This window comes from Lutra lutra, chromosome 11 (assembly GCF_902655055.1).
Source record: "Lutra lutra chromosome 11, mLutLut1.2, whole genome shotgun sequence".
Taxonomy (NCBI): Eukaryota; Metazoa; Chordata; class Mammalia; order Carnivora; family Mustelidae; genus Lutra; species Lutra lutra.
The window spans coordinates 42,249,963-42,263,505 of NC_062288.1; the positions used below are offsets into that span (position 1 = coordinate 42,249,963).

At 39.5% G+C, this 13,543-nt stretch overlaps 1 protein-coding gene across 20 annotated transcripts in view; it reads right to left on the reverse strand.

Moving 5' to 3' along the window:
• Positions 1-13,543, reverse strand: part of ICA1 (islet cell autoantigen 1) — a 148,321-nt gene that overhangs the window by 100,102 nt on the left and 34,676 nt on the right. For all 20 annotated transcript variants that reach the window (XM_047695110.1, XM_047695109.1, XM_047695122.1 and 17 more), the window contains one exon: positions 10,707-10,905. In XM_047695110.1, the coding sequence (XP_047551066.1) occupies positions 10,707-10,905 (199 nt within the window). The remainder of the gene's footprint in view (positions 1-10,706; positions 10,906-13,543) is intronic.

Sequence of the window (13,543 nt, forward strand, 5' to 3'; positions counted from 1 at the left end):
GAGAAAAGAGTTGAGAGAGATACTAACCCAACTCCAAGGACTTAATGTGGAATCCAAACCCTGCAGACTGTTCCTTCTGAAACAACTCCCAGCTCCCCCTTTTTTTTTTTTGGGAAAGGATTTTTCTCTACATTCTCACTGATGCATACCAGAGAACTTTTTCCTTCTGGGACACAGTTGAGAAGAGATGGGAAAAGCTATCTGTTTACTTTCTCACCTTTCCCCCAAACCCTTCAGGATAAGCATAACTCTGCTCTTAGAACACAGTAAAAGCTTTCAAAAGAAACATTCTTCTCTTTCTCGATTTTGGTGGGTTTCCCTCAGGCATTTGCCTTTGATCCTTCTTCTCTTCAGTGACGTAACCACTTCACATGGCTCTTCCCTGAAGATGGTTCTTGAAAATGACTTCATCCTCCAAACTCCTCATTCAGCTGCTCATGTGACATCACTTTTGAAACCTGGTTTCTCATCTGTTTTCATTAAGAGTTTTCTACCCGTATTCTTTCCTTCTATCAAATCTTACCTATTCTCACTCAAATATCATTAATTTTCATTATTTTTATACATGTAATTGGAAAGATAATACATACATAGGACATAAGCTTTAAAAGCACAAAAAGGGCAAACAGTACTACGCCAACCTCATTCTCATCCCCCGCCTCCCATCCCCCAACCTAGTCCCCTGCCAAAGAAGCAATCACTATTGCCAGGTTCTCATGTATCTTTTTCCCCTTAAGACAAAAAAAAGTGAAAGGGAACAAGGCCCTAAATGTAATAAATTTTAGTCTGTTAGCTTCTTTTCAGCTTCCCTGTCTATTTGATAAATTTATTTATTTCCCATGCTTTTAATCTATGGGCTTTTCATATGGCCCTTCTTCCCTATATGTGGGTTATTTTCCAAGTCTCTCAGCCTGGACGTCTCTCAGATCATGAACTAATACCCATGAACTATGTTTGCTTATAAGAATGCAGAGTCCTACCTCTGAAGGCCTGGGGGAGAAGGGGTCGCTATTTAAAAGAACAAAGCAGGAAAAAAAAAACCCATCCCTCAATTTGTTTATGTAATTAATCTATCTTGAGAAGTATCCCTTATTCCAATGTCAGCAGTCACCAGAAGAACCACAGTAAGGAATCAGCATCTAAATGACAATGGTTGTCTCAGGATCACAGCTGGGGAGTGAATTTAAATAGATGGATGGACAGATAGATGGGTACTTGGATAGAAAGAGCCAATCAACTGTGAAGTGTTACCAAGCCCTAAAATCATATTTCATTTGATGGGAACAACAGAAGCCTGATTAATGCATGTGGGAATCTCATGTCAAAGTTATACCAATGGCCTTTCAAGGGCCCGCTTCTTCTTAGGACTCCCTGAGTCCATGTGAAATTGGCCAATGTAAGATTTTAGGACTCCCATATATGAATTTCATTCATCCTGTGTAATGATTAAGTGTGGGATAACTGTTGAATATGAAACAGAATTTTTTCCCTTGGGATATTTCTATTATACCTGGGATTGTCCTGAAAATGTTACGTAGAAGAGGAAGCACATACACATTAAAGTTGCTTTTTGCTCAAGGTTTTCTATTCACTAAAAACTCACTAAAGGAGGCAAAGTGAAGTCACTGTGAGACATGAGAGTTGAAACTGGTGGACAAACTGCACGCTTTAGTGAAGAAAGCTACCATGGACCAAGTCATACGCTGGATAACATGTGGGCCTCCGTGGCTAATCACCCTCTGAGATTACTATTATTGTCAGTTTTCTGAAGATCAAGTATAATAATCAAATGTCGTCTTCTTTTTTTTTTTTTTTAACCTCAGAACTGTGAATGGAAATACTAGTTTTCTATGAACTCATTCTTGTGACAGTTCAAACACTAAATACAGATGGGCTTAGGACTTGGATGCAAGAAGATTCTGAGTTTTACTGAGCGACAGGAGAACCTGTAAAACCCTAACAGTCTGTGACTCCATCACATAGTCAGTATTACTTGGATAAATTTTGTTAGAAACACTTTGTTGGGGGGGTTTCTTAAAAAATAACCCAATAATTTAAAAAGTACCACTCAAAACCTTTCAATATCCCTTGGTGACAAAACAACACAGAACACATGTTTTTCCCAAAGCAATTATGATTTAGTAGTTTTCTTTCTGAAATACTAATTCTCCATAGCCAATTAAAAAATCCAGTCTGATGTAAAAGTGACAATTCAGACAATCATCAAATCATTCCCCCCCACCCCCGGCACTGAAAGGTCTGGTTATAAGAAGAGTGTATCTGAAGGAAATTATTTTTAACTCTAATAAAAGTAACTTACAGTAAAGTTATTGGCGTTTAGGAGATAGCAGATATATTGCCTCTGTTTGAAATTAAATAAAATCGCACTCTATTTTGTGTACCTAAGTAAAACCACCATTTTATAAAATAAGAATAAGAGCATAGTGGGATGGATCCCTAAAGCATAAACACTCAAAACCAAAGTGCTTAGCTAACCCATAAGGGCACAACTGTCTTCTTTCATACTAAATTCTTGAAGATGGTAAGACTTGCAACCAGTTTGCCAAGACAGAATAAGAGGACTAGCTGAAAGAGGATATTTGAGCTGTTAACCAAAAGGAAGAGGGTAATCTGGAGGGGTAGACAGATAGGGCAGACTTGGAGACGGAAATTAGAGAGACAGTAACTAGTATATCATACTACTTGAATACAGTGATTTTCCATTTAAGCATGATCTAAAATGACACCTTCTTTAGAAGCTACCAAAAGGAGACAGAGGCAGATGGAACAGTCTGCGGTTGGGCTGGGGGGAAGGGAGGGAGGGTGTGTCATGGGCACCAGCCACTCCTCTGACCCTGCGGCCAAAAGCAGAACATGGTGAAACATGGAAATAATGAACCCATCTACGACATTCTAGCTGCGAACGCACCGAGAAGCCCTTGTTATAAAATGGGCTCATTATATAGCAGCAAGTTTGATCTGGAACCTGATGGTTCCCCTCAGTAAAATCTTATGTTTTGTATATTATCATCCACGAAATTCTAGAAACCAGGTTTGCATATGTTATCCAATACATATAAGTCTTAGGAAGAAAAGCCAGACAATTTGGCAAAAGGAAAACTATCTTGGATGGGATCAGTTCACACTTCAGTAACACACTTTTGTCCAGAGTCTACTCTGAAACTTGAGAGTTAAGTAAGCTTTTCCCTCAAACAACTGGAGAAGCGCCATATGCAAAGATTTGATACCTCTCTCAAGAGAGAAATAGTTCTCTCCACTCCCCCATGGAAAAATCTATTTTAAACCAAAACATTTGCTTTCATGGTATTATACAGGTTTTTAAAAAATATAACAATATTTACTATTCTAACAGAAATTAGAGAATATAAATTATGAATTAGTATGTGTACACAATATCTTCTAGGATGATAAAATCAAATGATTCCTTACTTGCATAGCGTAAGTGTTGTTTTTATTCAATGGCAGGATTAAATATCATTCAGTAATACAAACATTTACAAGATGGCTATTATGTTTGTTCATTATGGATTCGGGGCTCAAAGGAAGGTCTTACAGAGTTATTTGCACACCCATGTTCATAAGTAGCACATTCACACTAGCCAAGTGATGGAAGTACCCTAAATGTGTCTGTGGGTGAATGAATAAATAAAATGTGGTGGTATAAGCATACAATGAGCTATTATTCCTTAAATTATTATTCCTTAAAATTATTATTATCATTCCTTGAAAAGGAAGGACATCCTACCTTATGAGACAACATGGATGAAACTTGAAGACATTACGCTAAGTGAAGACATTATGTAGTCACAAAAAGACATATACTGCATGATTCCACATATATTAGGTTGCTAAAGTAGTCAAATTCATAAAAACAGAGAGTAGAATAATAGTTACCAGAGGTTGAGTAGAGGGAAATGGCGGAGTGGATGCTTAATGGGTATACAGTTTCAGTTTTGCAAGATGAAAAAGTTTAGGAGATCTGTTGTACAACAATGTGCATAAACTTAATACTACTAAACTGGATACTTTAAAATGGCTAGATGGCAAATTTTATGGTATATGTTTTATCATAATGAAACATTTTTAAATTCTTAAAACTTCCTCACTTTAGCACACACTAGAGGTGCCTATAAATCAGAGGCCAGCAAACTCTTTTCTGTAAAGGGGCAGAAAGTAAATATTATGGCTTTGCAGATCACAGTCTCTGTTGTAATTACACAGCTCTCCACAGTATCATGGAGACAGAAAGAGATAATACATAAGTGAATGCATGTGGTCATGTTACAATAAAAACATCACTTACCAAAACAGGTGGCTGGCCCATGTGCATTAGGTTTCTAACCCTTGCAAAAGTATTATCTAAATAAAAGATAATTAGGGGGCACCTGGGTGGCTCAGTGGGTTAAGCCTCTGCTTTCGTCTCAGGTCATGATCTCGGGGTCCTGGGATGGAGACCCGCATCAGGCTCTCTGCTCAGCGGGGAGCCTTCTCCGCCTCCCCCTTCTGCCTGCCTCTCTGCCTAGTTGTGATCTGTCTGTCAAATAAATGAAATCTTAAAAAAAATGATAATTAGAATCATTTTGTAAAAATATCACTCTCCTCTACCCAAGAATTATGAGTGAAGTATTCTTCTTTTCCAGAGTCTGAGATTACATCAATAGCAACAGGATCAAGCAGACTCAATAAGACCAGTACTTAGCTGTAGGAGGAGGAAAACCCTACAGTGACAAAGGACAGTTAGCTCTGTTCCAGTGTCTACTCTTCTCTACAGATAAGCTTAAGAATTCCAGAGTTTAACAATTTAGAGAAAGAATAATGTTATAACTGGAAAAAAGCTTGGTGACCAGCTAGTACCTATTTCTCCTTTAGTGAATGAGAAAATTGCCATAGGCTCACTAGACCTATCCCAGCTGTCACAGCTGGTGTAGGTAGGGCTGGGGACAGAGCGTAGAACCATCCCAACCCTGAAGTCATGCTCCTTTCTGTTTCCAAACAGGAGCAGTAGCCTGCTGGTCACCAGGTCTGCAAGTTATCTGTTTCATGCCTGCTCTTCCAAATGGTCTTGACTTAAACCTAAAACTAACTTTTACCATTCACTGAGTCCAAGGGGGAAATCAATAAAGACACATAGACTCCCCAAATCCTCATCTCATGAAATTCAAAAATGAAAGCAAGGATATAATTATTTGTTCCCTTCCCGCTTGTGCCATATGAGAATGGCATGTTTTTCCTATAGCATTTAGGTAAAGAAACAGCCACCCAGCGGGAGGGTTAACAACCTGATTTGATCTTCTTGGAGACCACAAAAAAATAGGCTCCCTAGTTAAATGACCAAAACAAACAACAAGCACACCAAAAACCCAGGAAATGAAGATGGAGGGTCATGAAACAGATAGGTTCAAGAGTATGTTAGCTTTACAAAAGGAATTTTTACTCATCAAAGAACTCAAGCCAGTGTGTAGGATTTCAGCCCTAGAAGAGACAGAAAAGATAATGGGTCAAACGCCCTCCCCTTTTATATATGAATTAAAGCAGAGCCCTGGAGTCAAGGCACTGATTAAACAGGCTCATAGGGTTGGTCTATTGTGTGGACCCAAACCTGAAATTCTCCACGCTCACTCATCACAACTCACTGGGGGGGTCGCACCCTGCCCTTGGCACTGGACTGAAGCAGAACACCCGTGCAAGCCAGAAAGCTGGATGGATAGCTCAGGCAAAAAGGAAAGGCTTTTAACACAGAATGAGGAGATGGCTGAGCAGTGATATTCCTGCATTACTTGGCGTCTCCAGCTCCCATGGGACCTGCCCTCAATTGCTAAAAGAGCCCGACCTCTGACAAAGACCAATGATTTCAGCAGTAATTAATGATACTGTCAAATTAATTAACCCAAGTCTTTGTCCACAGGAAAAAAAAAGGCCTCTAACGTCAATACTGCTGTTTACTAGTCCTTGACCAAGCTCTATAGACCCAAACCTTCAGTGGGACACAGGAACACCCCTGGCTGATGACCCAAATAAGGCCCCACATATTAAGCCACCACCATTTTATTAAGAAACCATCTCACACTAACATATTCCTTGCTAACAGGACTTAGAGTGAATTAGCAGCTCTCCAAAATCTAACACTATTTAAATAGACACAAGCCCAAGAATACCAGTGTGTATCATTCACGTTTCCTACAATACCCTTTTGAATTATGCCTATGAAACCCTAGACAAATGCTGTAGGATTTGATTAAGCCATTTAATAAATGGCCCTCATTAAAACGCTGGTTCCCTTGTCCTTGTCTATGAGGACTCCGACTCATAACAAGTGCCCACGTATACATTTCCATATTATCTCTTTAGAGGATTCAGAACTATTTTCTTACACCTAACGCAGCTTTTATTCCATTTAGAATAATTACCTTCCATCCCATTTCTGACTTTCAAGAAAAACAAGACATTTAATTGACCACAGGAGGACTCTCTCAAGGGCATCAGGCTGCAAAAGCTCTTCTGTGAGCTCACAACTTAAGCTGATGTAATCTGCTACAAGAAGCTGACTTCTATTTTTAAATCATACGCTTTTACTCTGCCTTCAAAGGGCACGTATATCACACGTTGTTAACTGCTCGTAAAATACTTCATGGTGTCGTCTCCTGTCCATTTCCCTCCTAGGGTGAATCACACTGTCAGGAGGGGGCTTCCAACCGCTCCTACGCCATCCAGCTCTGCGCATTGAAATTCATCCATTTCCTATTATTTGGTCTTTAGAATAGCTACATATGGCCACACTCTCCAGGTGTCTTGTTCATCACAGTAATTTTGACAAGGAACAGATGACTAGCAGGGTCCTTCTTGAAGGCTGGGATCAAGCTTTTCCACCTCTTTGTATTTCCATCACCAAATATAGGCACTTAATAAATGCTTATTAGTGTTGCTGCCGAGAGATCTGTCATCAGGCCCATGTGCTTCAAAGGGTGTCAGAATGAAAACAGATTATTTACTTTGTTTAATTTTAAGTTTTTCATTCATCATTTTGGTCATGCTCACTGCGTGTTATTTAAAAAAGTTTTTAGCCCTTTGAAAACATGATGAGAAAAGCATTGGTTGGAAGGTAAAGTACACTTGATCTTGCTATTTATTTATACTATTCTGCTCATTTCTAAGAAGAATGAAGAGCTGTATAATTAAATGGTGCGATTACAGAATGTGGGAGAGGGCAGAACATACCCTTCCCTGGTCTGCTTGCCTCTTCGATCAGGGGCACCCATGTCTCCCCCACGTCTTCCCAACAGCTTGGGTCCTCCCAGTCCCTTCTCCACCTTACATGCTGGGTGAGCTAGTGACAGCAGAAAGGTGATGGTGCTCCTTCCCGCCTCAACACCCTCCATTCCCCCCAACCCCCACCCAGAGATGCCTCTTCTAGTCTGGCCCTGCTTACCTGTCCAGCTGCCATAGTACAGGCACCCCCATTCCCACACCTGCTCTGCCTTTTGTACTCTGGTTATAAAAACCTTTCAGGATCTTCCTGGTGCCCTGTTTGCTTTCATCTGAAAGCCACTGCCTAAGTGTCTCCCTCAGCCTGGAACTCTGCTCCGCTGTCTGTTCTCCCTCCACCCAAGTCCTTCCTGTTCATCTTTTCCTATCCTGTTTAGACGTGACTTCCTCAGGAAGCCCCTCCTAGGTGCTCCTTGACACCATGTGTCACCTCAGACAACAATCCATCCTACCGCATCACATTTACTTGCTCCATCCCCAACTGACGACCCACGACAGGAGGGCAGGGATCATGCCTGCTTATTTGCTACTGTATCTTTGTGCGTGTGGCCCAGCACGCAGTGGGGCTTCCATATCATTTGTTGGGAGGATGAATAAATGAATGAATGCATACTTAGGACTGCAACCATGGGATCATATCTGTGAGGATGAATTAGAATTCTATCTCCTCAGAAAGTGTGAACCCAAATAACTGAATTTATAGCAAAATACTACTTTAGTTCCAGATTCATCAGCTGAACGATGAAGGTGGCAGCTGGCTCTGCTGAGACTGAGAGTCTCGCTCCCACAGTGACTCCTAAGGAGCCACCCACAGCTGGACCCCTCTCCCAGAGGACACAGAAATTCCTTCTGGTAACATGTTTCTGAGAGATGAATGGAGACTCTGTTCAAAATGGAATCCTGCTGGGAAAAACACTCAAGCTTGCTCACAGTTAAATTTCATGTTATAAACTCCAAGCAAATAGCAAACTCCACAATTTAAATTCATTCCAAAGAAAGCAGCAAGTCACAAATCGATAATGCTATTTCTTAACTGCAAAACCCTAGGTCAATTCCAAAATGTCACAAGGTGAGTTGTGTGGGGTCAGAATGCCCTATTGATTGGAGAAACAATGGGTCTGGGACCTCAGACTGAATGGCTGGAATCGGAGCATGCTCTACAAATGCTAACCTGGGCCAGGTGCTAGTCTGACCCTGGGGTATGAAAGTGAGAGATGAATCTGGTCCCTGTCCTCATCGACAGTCCTGCCTAATATAGTGGAGGATGGAGCCCTGAATATAGACTTCTTAAAAACAAATTCTTTCCCTAAATTCAAAGTACACCATGTTCAGCTATTAAATTAAATCCAGCACACAAGGGATTGTAGAGTAAGGCATCTCTCAGCTACTTCTGCATGGCAAAGGATTTCTTTAAACCATATTTTCCAAAATCAACAGATTGATGACACTAAAGAGTGGGTAATATTTCAACATTCAAACCAAATGACGAAGAGCTTGGTTTTTATTCATCATTATACAGCTAGTAACCATGCTCCAAAATAAAACCAAATAAACACAATTCTACATGAAATTGTCCTGCCTTCCAGAATAATCGTATTTTCAAAATTTTTAAAGAGTTATTTATTTTAGAGGAGAGAGAGCATAAACAGGGCAGGGGGGAGTGGAAGAGGGAGAGAATCTTCAAGCAGACTCCCCGCTGAGTGCAGAACCCAATGACAACCTGGGGCTCCATCTCATGGCCCATGATATCAAGACCTGAACCAAAACCCAGTCGGTGGCATAACTGACTGCCAACCAGGTGCCCTGTATTTTTATTTTTATTACATGGTACATAAAAGGTGCTCAAATAAATGTTTGTTAAGTGAATAAATCAAAGGACAGGTATTATAAGGAAAATGTCAATTTAAGGTCAGTCTTTTTCTCTTAAGGAAAAAATCATGCATATTTTCTAGGATTCTAACCTTCATTTCCTTGTCTGACCTTGGGCTAGTTAACATAGATATTTTCTCCACCTATAAAATTAAATCTGTGTCTTGATTATTGCAAAGCTTAAAGGAGATAGTAGATATAAAATGATGGGCACTATTCTCTATAGATAAGGTTTTTTGTTTTGTTTTAACTTCTTTACTCCGTCCTCCTCTATACCACAAATAAAGTGTCAAAGACAAACCAAATTACTGGCCTGATTGGAAAGTCAGGAAATTTCTAATGTAGCCTGGGCCTTAATTTTCTTTTTTATAAAATGAGTGAGCTTTACTGTTCAGTTCAAATTTCCCATGAATTCAGAAATCTGCCTTGCCAAGAAGTTAGATGCTGCTACCACATTAAGGTTATTTATAATTAGAAATAAAATAAACTCTGATTTCATAGAGAGGGACTCCAAATTACAAATGAAGTTAAGATTTGGCTTTTAAAAGTATTTGTATCAATCTAATAATACATCAGGAATTGGTGACCCAGTTCTCAAGCAACAGAAGGTCCCTCCTTCCCCCCATCCCACACGCTTCATCTATCACTAGCAGGGTTTCCCATTCACAATTCCACATGATGTACCTACAAAGAAATCTAGGGATTTTAAGCAACATCACTAATTACAAATGGGTCATTTGAAATGAGTAAGATAATTGACATAATATTATGTCAAACCTGACATTTGCTTGATTTTTCTTCTTTCACACCCTGAAATACATCCAAATAAACCAAACAAAGAACTACCAAGATTGTATACAACAGTCTCTGCATTTTCATAAATACTTAGTGTATGACTGCCACCTAGTGGTGTGATATATCCTTGTATGGCCAAGTAGCCAAATGGCTGAATAGATACAGGATAATTAAAACACCAAGGAAACATTGTTCCTCCGCTGCTCACCAGTTATTTCAAGGAAATTTAAGAGCATATCACCTTCTCAGCTAACTATTCTCTTCAGACAAATTTCTGAAAAGGTCTATTGCAGATGGAACATTAGTTAATCCCACAACCAAACCCTGCCACTTCTCAACCACTTCACAAAACAAAGGAGTATTATTCTATTAATTTTAAAATTCATTAGCAATTAAAAAAGATTTCTCCAATAGCATGCCCTCACTTTGCAGTTTCATTTGATCTAATCTTGATTTTTAGTTATGCATGAAAAAGCATTTTGAAGTGACAACGTTACAAAAGTGTACATTATATGAAAATCCAACTTCAATTAGAACCAGTTACTAAATCCCAGCAATTTCCAGCTGTCTTTTCTATCTTACCCTTAGAGAATTATAGATCACATTAATTGGTATTCTGTCACATAAAAAGACACTGGCAATGATTAATTGCATCCTTGGTGCTTTTGAGTTATGTCTTCTTCACTAGAGTGATTCAAATCACACCTCATTACCTTCCAGCAGGTACCCCTCTTGGTAACCTTCATAAAATCTCCTACCTTCCTGAACTTCTCCATTTGCTTGTAGAGGTCTGGATCAAGCTCCTGTGACACATCCTTCATCCATAATAATGCCCCTCTGTATTCAGTCCGGCACTGCTCCATGCGATTCACCGTCAGCCAAGTGTCTGAGATGGCCCGGTGCCGAAAAGTCTCCACTTCTTGGTGAAATCGACACAAAGGATTTCTCAAAGCCAACCTAGACAAGAGGATAAAGCCATAATCTTGAAACCAAGCAGGCCAGAAGTGTGCATCCTTGACAGTTTACCTATCTTAAACTCATGAGCCTAGAACGGTGCCTGAAATATAGACAATGCTGCAGAAATATTTGATTGAAATGGATGAACCGATGAGTCAATCTGATTACCCATGTACGGATCCCTGTTATTTAACTGGACCACTGGGAAGTATTTCCAACAGGACTATTGGGGGTAGTCTCATGCCTGAGCAAAGAGTGTCTGAAGTTGGAACCAACCCCGTATTAATGGAGAAAGGTCAAGGCATAACAATTTCCCATTTCTGTTCTTGGCCTCCCTGTCTCTGCTCCTCTGAAGCCTGGCCCTCTGAGGAGGGATGGACTGGTGCACAATTAGGATCTCCCCTACTAGGTCATTTTAGATTACTCTCCAAATGCTAGGGCAACCTGCTGCTTGCTCCAACAGTCACGGAGAACGGAGCACAAACAGAAGCAATTTTTTAAAAAGATTTTATCTATCTATCTATTTTAGAGATAGAGGGAGAGAGAGTACGTGAGCAGGGGGAGGGGCAGAGGGAAGTAGAGCAATTAAACGGATTCTGTGCTGAATGTGGAACCCGATGTGGAGCTCAATCTCATGACCCTGAGACCATGACCTAAGCCAAAATCAACAGTCTTAACTGACAAGGCCACCCAGGTGACCCAAACAGAAACATGTTTAAATGGTCTAGAAAGGAAGAGAAGCACTGTAGACCTATATGTTAGGCACATTCAGATAGGTTAGATGATTGATCCTTACAGAGAAACAAAACTTGAGGATCCTACACCATAAATGCATGTGTATTATGCAAAGAGAGAGATATAAAATAATTATAATATTAGCTGTAAAATGCCATTATTTATTTAGCAAAAAAAAAAAAGTTTGAGGCATATCAAACTGTGGATAAAATACTCATTTTGCAGGGGAGGGAAATACTGCGTCTTCCCTACCCAAAATGAGTAATGTCACATGACTTCCACTCTTAAAATACAGTTGTTTTCATGAGGTTGCAGGACATAGATTCAAAAAATGAAAAGAAGATGAATAATTACATTTTAATTTAAAGGCAAACTTATGAAGCTGAAGAGACTAGTAATGTTAGTGAGCTAAAGTCGGTGCGTGGCAGTTTCAGCAGCACTGTCAGATTATAGACGGGGGCAATAAACTATTTAAGGAAAAAAAAACCCTTTTACTATTTTCTCCTATTTTCCTCTTTTCTGTAAAGCATTGCTTTTAAACACTTGGCATTTCTCTAAAAACAGTTTGATCACAGCATCCTACCTAAGTGTTGCAGGTGGTTTTCGGACACATTATGGTGCCATAAAGTAAGCTTGTGCTTTATGACCATTGGGTTAAATTTAATACTCACTTTTCATCAAACTGAATGCACAGTTGTAGCAATGACTATCAAATAAGTCAGTAAAACAAATGCCAGTGTGAAGGTTTATAAAACTGGGGACCTTCTATTTAAAGAGAGAAAGAGGCCTCAGCTGTCCCCCTAAGGATCCTGTTTATTTCTGGACTCCTCTTTCTCTTACCTTGAATCTTACCAATTTCCCTATACTGGTTGAATAAGAGTCTTGTGAATAGAATACTCTCGATTTCTTTGACTGTTGTAAAGTTAGAAACCTTTGAAGAGGTAATGACATGATGATAGATGTTAAGATCTTGAAGAAAAGAAGAAAGCATATAAAATCACCTCATTTTTTTTCTGTACCTTGCTTCATATAAGATTAGAAAGGTGAAAACCTATTCCCTGCTGCTACCAGGGAGTGCATCTAGACCAAGGAAAAACTTAATAACCAGAAATATCAAGCTTCAGTGAAAGACTGGTGCACATTTTCATGGATAAAGATCTACCCAGAGGGGAAAATTAATAAAGTATCTGCAGGTCTACTCCGAAGACATTTATCCTTTAGCAGGAAAATGCGAAAGTGACCTAAGTAATAGGAGGGCTCAAGTTAAATGCACTGTGGTATGCCCTGAAATACTATGGTATAGATGTTTTTAAAAATGTATTCAGAGGGGGGTGCCTGGGTGGCTCAGTTGAGCCTCTGCCTTTGGCTCAGGTCATGGTCTCAGGGTCCTAGGATCGAGCCCTGCGTGGGGCTCTCTGCTCAGTGGGGAGCCTGCCCCAGCCCCCACCGGCCTCTCTGCCTACTTATGATCTCTCTCTCTCTGTCAAATAAATAAATAAATAAAATCTCAAAAAAAGAAAAAGTGTACATAGATAGCAAAAGTGTTATGGTTATTTGATCAAAAAATTGATTTGCTAAATGATCAGTAAGCACTGCTGTACAGAAACTGCATGGCATGATGCTATTTATATTAAAAATATATTTTATTATATAAATATATATAAAGTATATATACATATATATTTGCTATATGCTATATATATTAAAAATATATTCTGGTATTTCCCAAGTTACAACCATTGAAGATCTGAAAATTGAAATTCGTGAGAACTTTATGTCATCCTCTACTTTCTTTATGTTTAGAAGGACTGGTTAGGATGTCATGTGCTTGGTCAGCAGCTGAGTGTTGTGAAACCAGAGCCATTTTGCAGGAGGTCACCTTCCAAATTTTAAAGTTCTCCAA